Genomic DNA, 12493 nt, shown 5'->3' on the forward strand with positions numbered 1-12493 from the left:
ATTGGGCAAAATAGCGAATGGAAAAACAAAAACTTATACCCTCTAACTACTTTCTGGTACATAATGCATTGGGAAACAAATGACTTAAGTGTTGATTACTGAGGAAAGTGCATCCCCTTTTGTAGAATGTTTAAGTGGAGCAGTTACAGTGCCTTTAAGTGGACAGGAGGTAACAATTTAAGAAAGTTTACCTTACTTGAGTCCACTTCTAATGGTCATAGACAAATGATGTATAGTCTTTGTGCTCAAAAAACTTTAAGGGAATTTTAAGGGAAATGTGATCTGTTGAATTTTCTAATATTGAAATGTTTCTTGAAGAATGAATCGAAGCAACAGTGGAAGAGAAATTCCATACAATAAAAGAAGTTCAACACAAAAGTGAGAATATAGATTACTGGCAAGGATTAAGGGGGCTTCAAAAGTGGGGAGAATTGATTGTTAAAGAAAACCAGTGGGAAAGCAGATATGTGGCTCAAATTGTATTTATCAAACTGAAGCTTTTCACTTTATTTTTAAAGAGGTAATGCAGATCAGAAAATGTGGAGGAGACCGATTCTTTCTCAAAGAATTTTCCACATTGCGTGAATATGCAAATGACCAATGTTGTGGCTTGTTGCCTTGACCAAGGTCGAAAAGTTGACTATTGTGTTAATTAGGTAGGCTGCACAGTTGTGATGGTAAAGCCCATCTCACACAGTAAGATTCTGTGCAAGTTTGCTACATGATGCGCATGGCTGCTGGCAAGCAAGTGGGGGTGATGGCCACCTTGCAAGCTGAACCTCTTACATTGTTATGATTTGGTGTGGAAGCTAGCTGGTGGCTTGACACCGTGAAAGGCAGGGCGCATGGGTCGGCCAAACTGTCATCTTTCTCAGTTGATCGTAAAGAAACTACTCAGTATAATAATTTGCATATCTTACAGCTTTGCTCATCAACTTAATGATGAATAGCTTGTAATTTGGTTAATTATCATATTTATTGTGATATTTTAGGATTAAGTAAATTACTGCAAGACTTTCGTAAGGTTTGCAGTGAAATAGATGTTTCTTTGAAATTATGTTCAGTGCTGTATACCAAATGTAGCTAATATATTGAATTTGTCTTCAATTTTTGAAGAATATCCCTATTACCAGGCTTGAAAAAATGGATCATATATAACGCACTTCGTCCTGAACTCGTGTATTAGTGAAAAAGTTAAAATATTCACAAAATTCCTCCTATCTTGTAAACGGTTTCAGACATTGTAATAAGATTTTGGCAAATGTTAGTATACAATGAGGAGAGTATTTCGTCATCTGATTAGTTTGTGGAACTTCCTACTGTTATATTAAAGTGACCACAGATTTTTCAATTAAATCAACAGCTGTTGAAATGAGTTACTATGGGTTTGGAACAACAGACATGAGGAAGTTTAACTTTTTATGGTAATGATGGGTAATTTCATGAACTTCTGACGTGTCTTAAATGATGCTGCAATTTCAACTGCATTAGGATCTTAGTGACATAAATATTTACAAACTGTGCTGTGTTTTGGCAGGAGAAGCATATTTAAACGTGGCAGCAATGGGACTTAAGTATTACTGACAACTTGCCACTCATGATGTTTCTCTGAAGAAAATTAAAAGCAATAAGAATTCTTGTGAAAATAAATTGATAATTTTGTTGAAACTTGATAAACTGGCCCCGAGTAGACTGCTTGCCAATTATACATGATTTGTTGACCACTACATGTAATAATTAGGCAGTAAAGAAATATCAGGTAATTCAACCAACTACTTCGAAACAATAGATGACTATTGGTTGGTGACATTGAGAAGTCAAGTACTCAGGGCTGATTTTTCGTGTGCCAGCCTGTACTGCTGAAATAGTATTGTAGAAGTTACTGTATTTTCTTTACAAAATGACATCAGACACTAGATTATGGGGTGCAGGCTTCATTTGGTAAGTCGGTCTGCCTTCCATAACAATGAATATGCTATCTTATCTTGGATAAAAAAAGACATAATGACACTCATGTCTGCCGTGCTGGCTTCCTTTGCATGTGGAATAAAAGAAAAACTTGCCTTTTTATAAGTATGTCTTCTGCTGTTCATTGAAATAGTGAAGCAAGCTGACATGTTCTTCTGTTATCTGAAAAGATGTGTGTATTACATATCATGTAATTTTTATGTAATTTACACAATTATAAAGGACATTGTCATTACCGGTTGTGGACACTGAGTAGAATATGAAAAGAACCGAAGTCCAGAGTTCAAAAAAGGTTTGAATCATCCAGAATGGGTGTGGACAGCGAATGAAACGAAGAGCTTGATACTGAACTAACTATGAGCAGCCAGCAGTGGAACTGCGATGAGTGGCTACGCGAAGGAAGAGTCCGGCTGAGGAAAGACTGAGACAGAGGCAGACGGGAACGGGACCGATGCTGGAATGAGACCGGCCAATGTTGATGGAACGAGGCAGACTGTTTCCCGTTCCTGGGAACTATAAGTAGAAAGCCACAACCAAATTGAACTATGAAAGACTGTTCTTAGAATTCGTTCCTCGCTCCTTCCGTTCAGCTTGGTGAACAGTTCCTTTGGACCCTTCAGTTCGTGAAAACCTATCTCTACTGATGAAGCTGTGGTGTATGGGAAGGTGGTGTTGACTGTGGAAGGATACAATTTGATGTAGACAAAATTTGTAGTTGGTTTGATGAATGGCAGCTAGCCTTTCATGTAGAAAAATGTGCAGATAAATTAGGAAAAAAATTCCTGATTTTCAAATAAAATAAGTGTGCTGCTTGACAGTGTAAGGTAGATTAAGTGTCTGGGTTTTTTATGTTGCAGAGTAATATGAAATGGAATGAGCATATAAGGATAGTAGCAGGGAAGGTAAATAGTAAACTTTAGTTTGTGGGTTAATTTGTGAGAAATGTGGGTCATCTGTAAAGGAGACCTCATAGTTGAGTATCTTACTGTGTTTGAAATCTGAGCCAGGTTGGATTAAAGGAAGACAACATAGCAACCCTGAGGTTGACTGTTAGATTTGTTACTGGTAGATTCGAACAACACACGTGTTAGAGATGCGTTGGGAAATTAAATGGGAATTGCTGGAGGGAAGGTGACATTTTTTTCATGAACCCTATAGAGAAAATTTTGAGAATAGACTTCTGAGTGTGATTGTACAGCCACCAATGTACATTTTATGTAAGGACCACGAAGGTAAGAGATATTAGACCTCGTACAGATGGATGTAGACAGTTGGTTTTTTTTTTCCCACACTCTGCAAATGGAACATGTAAGGAAATAGAGGTACAGGGTACCTTTGCCACACACCATTTTGTGGCTTGTGGAGTATTTATGTAGATGTAGATTACTGTTTTATATTACTTTACATAATATAGAATTCATAATGCATATTTATCTTCCACTTTGGAGTGATAACGAAATGCAGAGTTAGACAGTAGTATTGTCCTGCATAATACTTCCAGCAATGCCAAGAGAAGTGACACAGGTATTAGTGTTGGTGTTCACGAACAGCTGAAATTGCTAAAATCAACAAAGCTTCAGCACCTGATTGAATGCCCATCAGTCTGTAACAGATTTTAGTCTGGGTTAGCCCTCTTTCTACCATAGTATGTAGCAGTGGTCACACTTAACTTCCAGAAGTGAACTACAAAACGTGCGTGCAATATCTTTATCATCAATTTCTTATATCAACTTCAAACATATTGTGATCCCAGATGTAATAAAGTATATCGCCCATGCCAACCAGCATGGTTTCTAGAAACATCAGATTTGGTGAAATCTGACTTGCAGTTTTTTCAGGTGATGTCCTGAAACCCATGTACCAATGCAGTCAGGTACAGTATTTTTCAATATCTGAAAGGTGCTCAAGTTAGTACCACATCTGCACTTACTACCTAAAGTGATTGGAGAATCAAGGAAATTTGTGACTGAATTGAGTTTTTTCTAGTGAGGATGCCGCAAGTCAACTTGAATGGTCATTCATCTACAGGTGTAGAATGTACAGTGGGAAGTGCTGCCTGCCATGCATTTACCAGTATTTTTGTTTTGCACAGTATGGGTGTTGATGTAGAATTCTTGTTACAAAGAAAATTGTTTTGAGTCACGTATGGAGGGAGCAGACATGTGTTAGGAGGGGGAGGTAAAACTGTAGATATTACAGTTCTTGTTACAGCCTCTTCAGTCTAGTATGTAAAGTGTCCCCTTGGTGCTACTAGCTGCTGGTCAATTCTTGGAGTTGGGATGTGGGGATTATTGGAACCTTCCTTGGCCTTTTCTGGGTCCTCTTTTGCAGTACTGAGATATATCCTAACTATTTTCACTAATAAATCATCTTCACACCAGATGCTTTTTACTTTTAACATAAAGCATCTTCAGCAATCATTCCTCTTCCCTCCCCCCTCCCCTCCACCCCAATTTCCTAACATCCTTCTACAAACAAATGTTAAATTTTTAGCATTTTTGTTTCCATGTCGTGTAAATTGTTTTGCCAATTTGGGTGACTACAGAACATGAAAACAAAATTATATTCTGTCTCTGTGAAGTGCAGTGTGCTAGTCTGATTGTAAAAGAGATTAGTTGGCTCCTGAAGAGACATTACCAGCTAAAGTACACCATCTCACGAAGCCTGTGAAAGACAGTTTCCTCCTTAGAGTGTGTGGTGTTTATCACTGAGAGTGCAGACAATACTGTCTGGCAGACCCTACAGGTGATAGTCGGACTGAACGTCTATAACTCTTCTATTTGGAAACATTGGTGGAAGCTGGACATGTATTAGATACCTGGCCTAAAACTGCATTCCACAACTCTTGTATCACAAAGGCTCATTTCCTGGTAGAACATAACTTAAAGTTGTAGAGATGAAAATGTCTGGGGCTTCAGTTCTGCCTTTAGGAACATCAAAAGCTATTCCCGCTGCAGACGAATTTGAAATTCCTTTCTCCATATCCCCTAAACACAATATGTCTATGTAATATTGATAAACACAGCTTGTGATACTTTTACAAAAGTTTGAAGATATCATTATTGATTGAATTTCCAGGAAATTTACCAAGTGTAAGTGACCATGTTGGTGGTCTGGTTGGAGCTGTTGCAGGAGGTGCAGCAGGATTGGGAACTGGAATAGGTAAGTTCCCAGTGTCATTTGCAAAACATACTGTTGAATGATGTGCTGGCTGATAATTGAGCTTAGGGTCGGGTACAAACCATTTATCAGAATGGTGCTGCTTGTCTATAATTTTGCAGTGTTTGCAATGAAAATTGTTTTGTTAATTTTCCAAACGATAAGCAAACTGATTCCTTAAGACGATAGTGCAAATTGAAATGTGAAAATTATATTTAAATTTTGAGTGGTGGTGACAGGAGTAGGATGACAACTCAAATAGATGCTAGTAGGTACAAAAAGAACACTACACAACGTGTGTGTGTGTGTGTGTGTGTGTGTGTTTCCATTGATGCTATCCATTACAGTGGCATTGTAGTTCTGCTGCAAGTCCCTATGAGATCTAAAAACTCGGGAACATTTGTAATTTTGCTCCAATGGTGTGTTAGAGTGAAATGGTGTAGATGTCCCTCAACACATCCCTGTTTAATGTTTAACTGGCAAAAGTTCGTTATATGTCTGTTATTGAGTAGAATGTTGTTGCACAGTGTGAATTTAGAGAAGAGAGTTAGAGGAGCAATGAGTATGTGTCACATTTTGTGTGAAACTCAGGAAAACCTCAACAGACACACACCAAATGATGCAGCAAGCCTACAGTGCCGAGTGATACAGCTGTACTGTTAAGAGTGGTTCACACGGTTTAAAAATTGCCAGACAGAAGCTAAAAGCAGACCCTTGTTATGGACGCCTTTGATGCCTATTGACAATGCTCATGTCAGGAACTTGCACAAAAATGTGCACGTCAGTTCAAGGCTGACTGTCAGGGATTGCAAAAGAATGTAACATTTCAGCTGGACCATGTCATTTAATGCTTACATAGCATCTTGGAATGTATCGTGTTGCCAGAAAGATCTTTGCCTCACAATGTGTGAATAGCTTCCAGATTGCACAAATGAGAATGAGATGTTCCTTCAGAGAATCATAACTGGTGACAAGACATGGCTGTTTTGGTTATGTTTTGACCAAGGTTGTCTTCACAAAGGCTCGGAAAGGTTCTCCGAGACAAAAAAAGCTGGTCAGGTCAGGTCAAATTTTAAAGCCATGCTGGCTGTTTTATTTGACTTTGAAGGATTAGTTCATCATGAATTCTTGTAACAGGGATCAACTTAATTGATGGTCGTATTGGTCCCTGTTGAGACCTGAGAGAAAATGAGGGAAGGAAACTTCCTGAAATGGGGAGACAATTCGTGGCTTTTGCATCATGATAATGGACTCGCACATTCATCTCTGTTGGTGTGTGACTATTGCATTAAAAACAAAATCGCTGTGCTGTGTCATCCTCCATACTCTCAAGAGCTGGTTCTACAGACTTTTTATTTCCAAAGTTGGAAACTGTTTAAAGGACCAAGATTTACAATGGTAGACGAGATCAAAAAAAATTGGCAAACGGCTCTTTGCACAATCCAGCAAGAGGCATACCAAGTCTGCTTCCAGAAGTGGAGAAGGTGTTGGGAGCAGTCAGTTTTTGAGGAAAATTTTTTTGAAGGAGACCATGCACAATAAGTAAACAGTAAAAAATCTTGTAGGCGAAGTTCTGAAATATTTTGAACAGACCTCGTATTGTAAACAGTTTAGTGATACCAATCAAGCAGTAGGTGTCCCATGACAATAGTGGACATAACATATAGTGACAGAAAAGCCACAACACATGAGGACATGCTTAAATATTATCTGTATTTATTTTCTATAGAGATAGCATCATACATGGATCTCACTGCAAGTTTTAGTACAACATACTGTTAATAATGTCTACAAGATGTGCCACATTGAAAAATGTAACATACACACTACCTTCCACAAATTTGGAGACCACATATTGCAATGTAACGAGAGGTGAATGATCTACGTGAGTTACTGGTTAGAACAGGTATGTTGTTCTCAGTTCAGTTCAGTTAAGTTTTGTTTGTATGAATGTAGGACACACAGCAAAAGTAACCCCAAAGTGCCAGATTGCTTATGATTAACAGGTAAAGTACATTGTTTTGCACCCACCAGTGTCACACAAATATAAAAGAAATTGAAGATTTCCAGCATGAAGATAATCTTCACTCGAGCACATGGGAAAACGGCAAGTCAGGAAAAGTATTAAGAAGTATTTGTTAGTGACCATGAATAGACTGTTTAATTCAACACAACTAGAGATACACCTGTGAATGATTCAACAGTGAGACAGCACCTGGCAGAAGAAAATCTTCCAGGATTATGAAGCAGCAGAGAAGCCATTGTTGCACAGTGTTGTCTGCCTTTTATCGCATGAATACTTGAATCCTCTGTGTGTAGTTTCAACTGTGAAACATTTGGGGGGGGGGGGGGGGGAGGGGTTCTGGTGGTGTAGGGTCTTTTGGAAGGAATAGTCGGTGAAAGTAGACGGAAAAATGAACCAAAAGGGTATTGTGCCATTCTTCAACAATACACTCAGGCATCTGGTTTGTGTCTGACTGGAAAAGGGTTCTGCTTGCAGAAAAACAGCACGAAACATGACAGCCAACTTGTCAGAGCTGTCACTTCTGTAGAGCTTCAGAAAGTTTTGGAAAATGTGGAATGGCCTCCCCTGTCCCCGATAGTAACCCAATCAAGGTTCTGAGGATGAATTGGACTGGATGATCTGAAAATGGGAATCATGAGAGGGACACAATTCTGGAACTCAAAAATGAAATTTACCTAAGGGCCGTGCTGTTCAGGTGTTACTTTGTTTCTGCTGCCAGTTGCGGCAGTTCATTATGTGACCTTCGGGCTACATATGCATCTCACATATAGGACCTTGGCATACTGGGGCCATATGTTTCTGCATGGCTCCAGTAAGCCAATGTCAATTACGTTTGAGGTGCATAGGGGCCAGAAGATGCAATTATGAATTGCCGAAACTGGTGGTGAACAAAATCACATCACAATTGCATGGCTGTTGGGTGAATTTCATTGTTAAATATTTGACCAGCCTATGTACCATGTCCACAATGGGTAAACATACACTTGTGGGGAGGTGCTGCAGTAAGAATGGAGACTAATTTCAACCAAAACCTTAGCAAAATCAACCTATCACAGGCTGAGATTGTGAGGCAGTGATGAAAGCAATTCAATAGTTTCATTTACCTATGTATTGTGTGAGCTTAATAAACTATTGAATCTCCCCCCCCCCCCTGCCCTGTTTTGGGTGGTGTATCAGTTTCTCATTAAGTGACAAAGTACCCACAGCAGGTAAAACCTGATGATTTTCACTAGCCTTAGAGGAGTTTCATGGCATTCTACAACAATCTTAGAGTAGCTGCATGGGCTGGTAGAGGTGTCAGAGCTACTTTAAATGCTATGGTCTTTGCAACACCTATGCAGATTGTCCTCCAGTTGAGGCTGCAGCTCTGTATACCATGGCTCCAGTATCTTGGTCTGCTAACAGATCAGTAAACTAGTCAGTCATTTAAGTGGTATTGTGGTTCTGTATGTCATTGCTCACTACTTACTATGGTTCTACAGAAAGATTTGTTGAAGGATCTGGTTGTTATTGTATGGTCAGTTGGCATTTCCCCAAACATTGCTATACTTGCATTCTTTATACTTGCATTACTGCTGCAATCTGCATATGCTAAATATTTTCAGTTTATGTAACTGTGTGCCAGTGCTGCTGCCTCCATTGTAACCGAAAGATATAAGGGGCACATGACCAGCATAGTCTCCAACCCTGAAATCTTGAATAAGAACATTGCATTTTCATTGTGGATTGGGAATTATGGAGTAAAAAGTACGAAACTTTGGTGACACTTCCTTTGCTATGCTGCAGGTGGTGCTGTAATTCATGAGTAACACCATTTAATTCCAGAACAGTATAATCTTGTGGAAAATGCATTGGATAAAAAAAAGCAGTGTTCAGTAATTTTGAAGAAAAAAATTGAGGTGTTGCCTCTCACTAATGGGAGCTTGCTTGTTAGAATTATTTCACAGTAAGTGCTCAGAAATTCTTACACGATCTTCCTGTATTGTTTGGAGACCTTTACTTGGATTTGTAACAGACAATATGGTTTCCACTTGATCGTTGTCCACACACAATATGTAGCAGCATGGGAAGTATTAAAGCACTTGCACAATTGTCAGTGGACTGGAGAATGCAGTCCAATGTCTTGGCTTGCAAGATTGCAATATCTTTCTTGCCTGCCTGACTTAAGTTTGTGGGGTTACTTGAAGAATGGAATTTATAATGAAGTGCAACAATGCATGATAATGTGGTTCAGATTACATTGGAAACACTTTTCACTTGTGTTGAATAATTCCATGTGTGGGTAAATGAGTGCATTGAAATGGGTAGTTACTGTGAAATAATTCGTACAAATGAGCAGCCTGTTGGTGAGATTCTAGAGGACACCTCAAACAAGCCTCTTTCACAATAAAACGGAACACATCTGTTTTTCTTATTTTTATGCAATACATTTTTCTGTAGATACCACCATTTTGGAACTCAAATGCATTGTCACTTACAGTACCATCTATCAGAGAACAACAAAAGTGTTACATACAGAAGTTATGTATTTTTCCCTTTGAATCTGAATCTACATTAAAAATAGGATGTTCCTATTTGATGCTGAGGTTGTCCCCAGGGTATGGAGTAGGGGATCAGTGTACGTATCCTCAGATAGCATTTTAGAAAACATTGAACATGTAATTTTCTGTTTCTTAATTTTATGTGTAGTTCTCGGAATATTTTTCTATCTCAACCTGTAATATCTTCACTGTACTATTGGCTCTCATTAGTGCCTCTGGAGTCTGGTGTTTCAGGTTGATGACCCTCTGTTGTCTTACATAAAAAATATCTAACGTTATAAATGTGAATGCCATTTTCCGTAACAACCCATTACCTAAGGGGGGGGGGGGGGGGGTACTTCATGCCCACCCTAAAAAAAATATTGCCAATTGTTATTGAACTGTATTATCCTACTTTTCAAATAGGAACTAATGTGTAAGTGCATGTCTGAACATGAAAATACATTTCAGCACACATAGTAATATCAGTGATTTTCAGTAATGTGTGCTACCAATTTTGAGCACCAAAAATATTTAAAAAATGAAAATTCTAAGTGTTGCCTTCTCATCTGAACATACATACATGAGAGAGTGTAAGGAGGGACCTGAATCTGGTAATACAGAATATGACATTCAGTGGGGAAATAAACTATTAACTAGACTTCTAGTTCAAGGCAGAATGGTACAACAGCCCCAGTTATGAAATAATTCATTGTTGCACTTAGCACATTTATGGATTTGTTTTGAAGTGTGGAAATGTGGCTTGTACTATATACTGTAGTTCCTTTAATGATTGACCAGCTTCCTGCAATCGGTAGTGAATCTTCTACTGAGCTATGTGACTTGGAGATCTGCATTGTTGCCCTTGAAAATGCTATTGTTTGGGATCATGAAGTTCATGAATGGCAGCAAATGCAAATGATCCCGAAGTAGCTGAACATAGAAATTTCCAATCAATGATCAGTTCAGGTGGACTAGAGGATCCTGTCTATTCCTTGTACACACAGCTCATACCATTATGGAACCACCAACTGCTTGCAGTGTCTTGACAGCTTGGTCCCACAGCTTTGTGGCTTGGTGGTGATTCTTTTGGAAAATCTTGAAATTTTCAGGGAATTACATTGTAGCTTGAAAAAGCTGCTAAATCTCAATTAATTCAACAGATTTCATAGTTTGTGAATTCTTTTTTGAACCTAGCATTAGAATTTAATTTTATTGCATTTTGTGTGTCACAAATTTTGAAATACTTAAGTATTTAAGAGAGAATTCTATTAGTATTATTGCATATAAATTATCAATGTTTAAAAACTGCAGTGAAACTAGAGCTTGTGGCTAGAAAATATCAGTTGGGCAGAAAGAAAAGTCGTTATTGTGAGTCCCCCCCCCCCCCCCCCCCTGCACTTCATTAATCCATCTGGAACTTCTATCATGTTGCTACCCATACCTGAAATTCTCAGGGAATTTTTTTCCCCAAATTTGAGTAGCCACTTTGTGCAGGGTTTGTGCCACAATTAAGTTATCCAACAAAGCCGTGGTTTTGAAGTAGTCTCAAACTGATTCGGTCACGAGCACAGGAGAGGCTGTGCAGGAGAAGATGTGCATTTAGCAAAGGCACTTGCTTTGTTGTCAGCTGTCAGTTCATTAATGCCGTACCAGGTACGGGGAGAAGGAAGGAGGGTTATTTTGTGTGTTCAAAATGACACTCATAAGCAGCCAAATGATGTTAGTGCCACCGAACTATTGACCAGCTGCCATTGTTTCCGATGTGATACGATCATACGATGGCTCGATAGTTTCTCATAGCTCATTCAGTGTAGACGAATTCTGTTGGTAAACTTTTTTTTCGGGGCCCCCACAGGCAGAAGTAGAGACGTTGGGGACCCTGGTGGGTACTCGGCAGCTATTCTTCAATCTGCCCTTTCTCAGGGTGATTCTCATCAAAGGATGATCTGACATGGGAGTGAGACAGAACACTGTTTTGTTGTTAAAAAAAAACTTTCATTTCCAAACACCTTTCGCATTGCAGGTAAAGTTCATGTTTGCAGCATATGAAGATACCTCACAAGTTATGGTACATTCAAAGAAGAATGCTTCAATCAAACTGTGTAATGACAGACAGCACCCCACATTACTATTCAGTAGATTAACATGTTTGTGCATGTTACCATAACTACACTCCTGGATATTGAAATAAGAACACTGAATTCATTGTCCAGGAAGGGGAAACTTTGACACATTCCCGGGGTCAGATACATCACATGATTACACTGACAGAACCACAGGCACGTAGACACAGGCAACAGAGCATGCACAATTTCGGCACTAGTACAATGTATATCCACCTTTCGCAGCAATGCAGGCTGCTATTCTCCCATGGAGACGATCGTAGAGATGCTGGATGTAGTCCTGTGGAACGGCTTGCCATGCCATTTCCACCTGGCGCCTCAGTTGGACCAGCGTTAGTGCTGGACGTGCAGACCGCGTGAGACGCAGCTTCATCCAGTCCCAAACATGCTCAGTGGGGTACAGATCCGGAGATCTTGTTGGCCAGGGTAGTTGACTTACACCTTCTAGAGCACGTTGGGTGGCACGGGTTACATGGAGACGTGCATTGTCCTGTTGGAACAGCAAGTTCCCTTGCCGGTCTAGGAATGGTGGAACAATGGGTTCGATGACGGTTTGGATGTACCGTGCACTATTCAGTGTCCCCTCGACGATCACCAGAGGTGTACGGCCAGTGTAGGAGATTGCTCCCCACACCATGATGCCGGGTGTTGGCCCTGTGTGCCTCGGTTGTATGCAGTCCTGATTGTGGCGCTCA

At 39.6% G+C, this 12493-nt stretch overlaps 1 protein-coding gene across 4 annotated transcripts in view; it reads left to right on the forward strand.

Annotated features, from left to right (window-relative positions):
- Nucleotides 1-12493, forward strand: part of LOC126281367 (myelin expression factor 2) — a 69855-nt gene that overhangs the window by 40023 nt on the left and 17339 nt on the right. For 2 of the 4 annotated variants that reach the window (XM_049980282.1, XM_049980281.1), the window contains exon 7: nt 5047-5130. The exons of the other annotated variants lie outside the window; for them this stretch is intronic. In XM_049980282.1, coding sequence (XP_049836239.1) covers nt 5047-5130 — 84 coding nt within the window. The remainder of the gene's footprint in view (nt 1-5046; nt 5131-12493) is intronic. 4 annotated transcript variants of the gene reach the window in all.

Source organism: Schistocerca gregaria, chromosome 7 (genome assembly GCF_023897955.1).
Source record: "Schistocerca gregaria isolate iqSchGreg1 chromosome 7, iqSchGreg1.2, whole genome shotgun sequence".
NCBI lineage: Eukaryota > Metazoa > Arthropoda > Insecta > Orthoptera > Acrididae > Schistocerca > Schistocerca gregaria.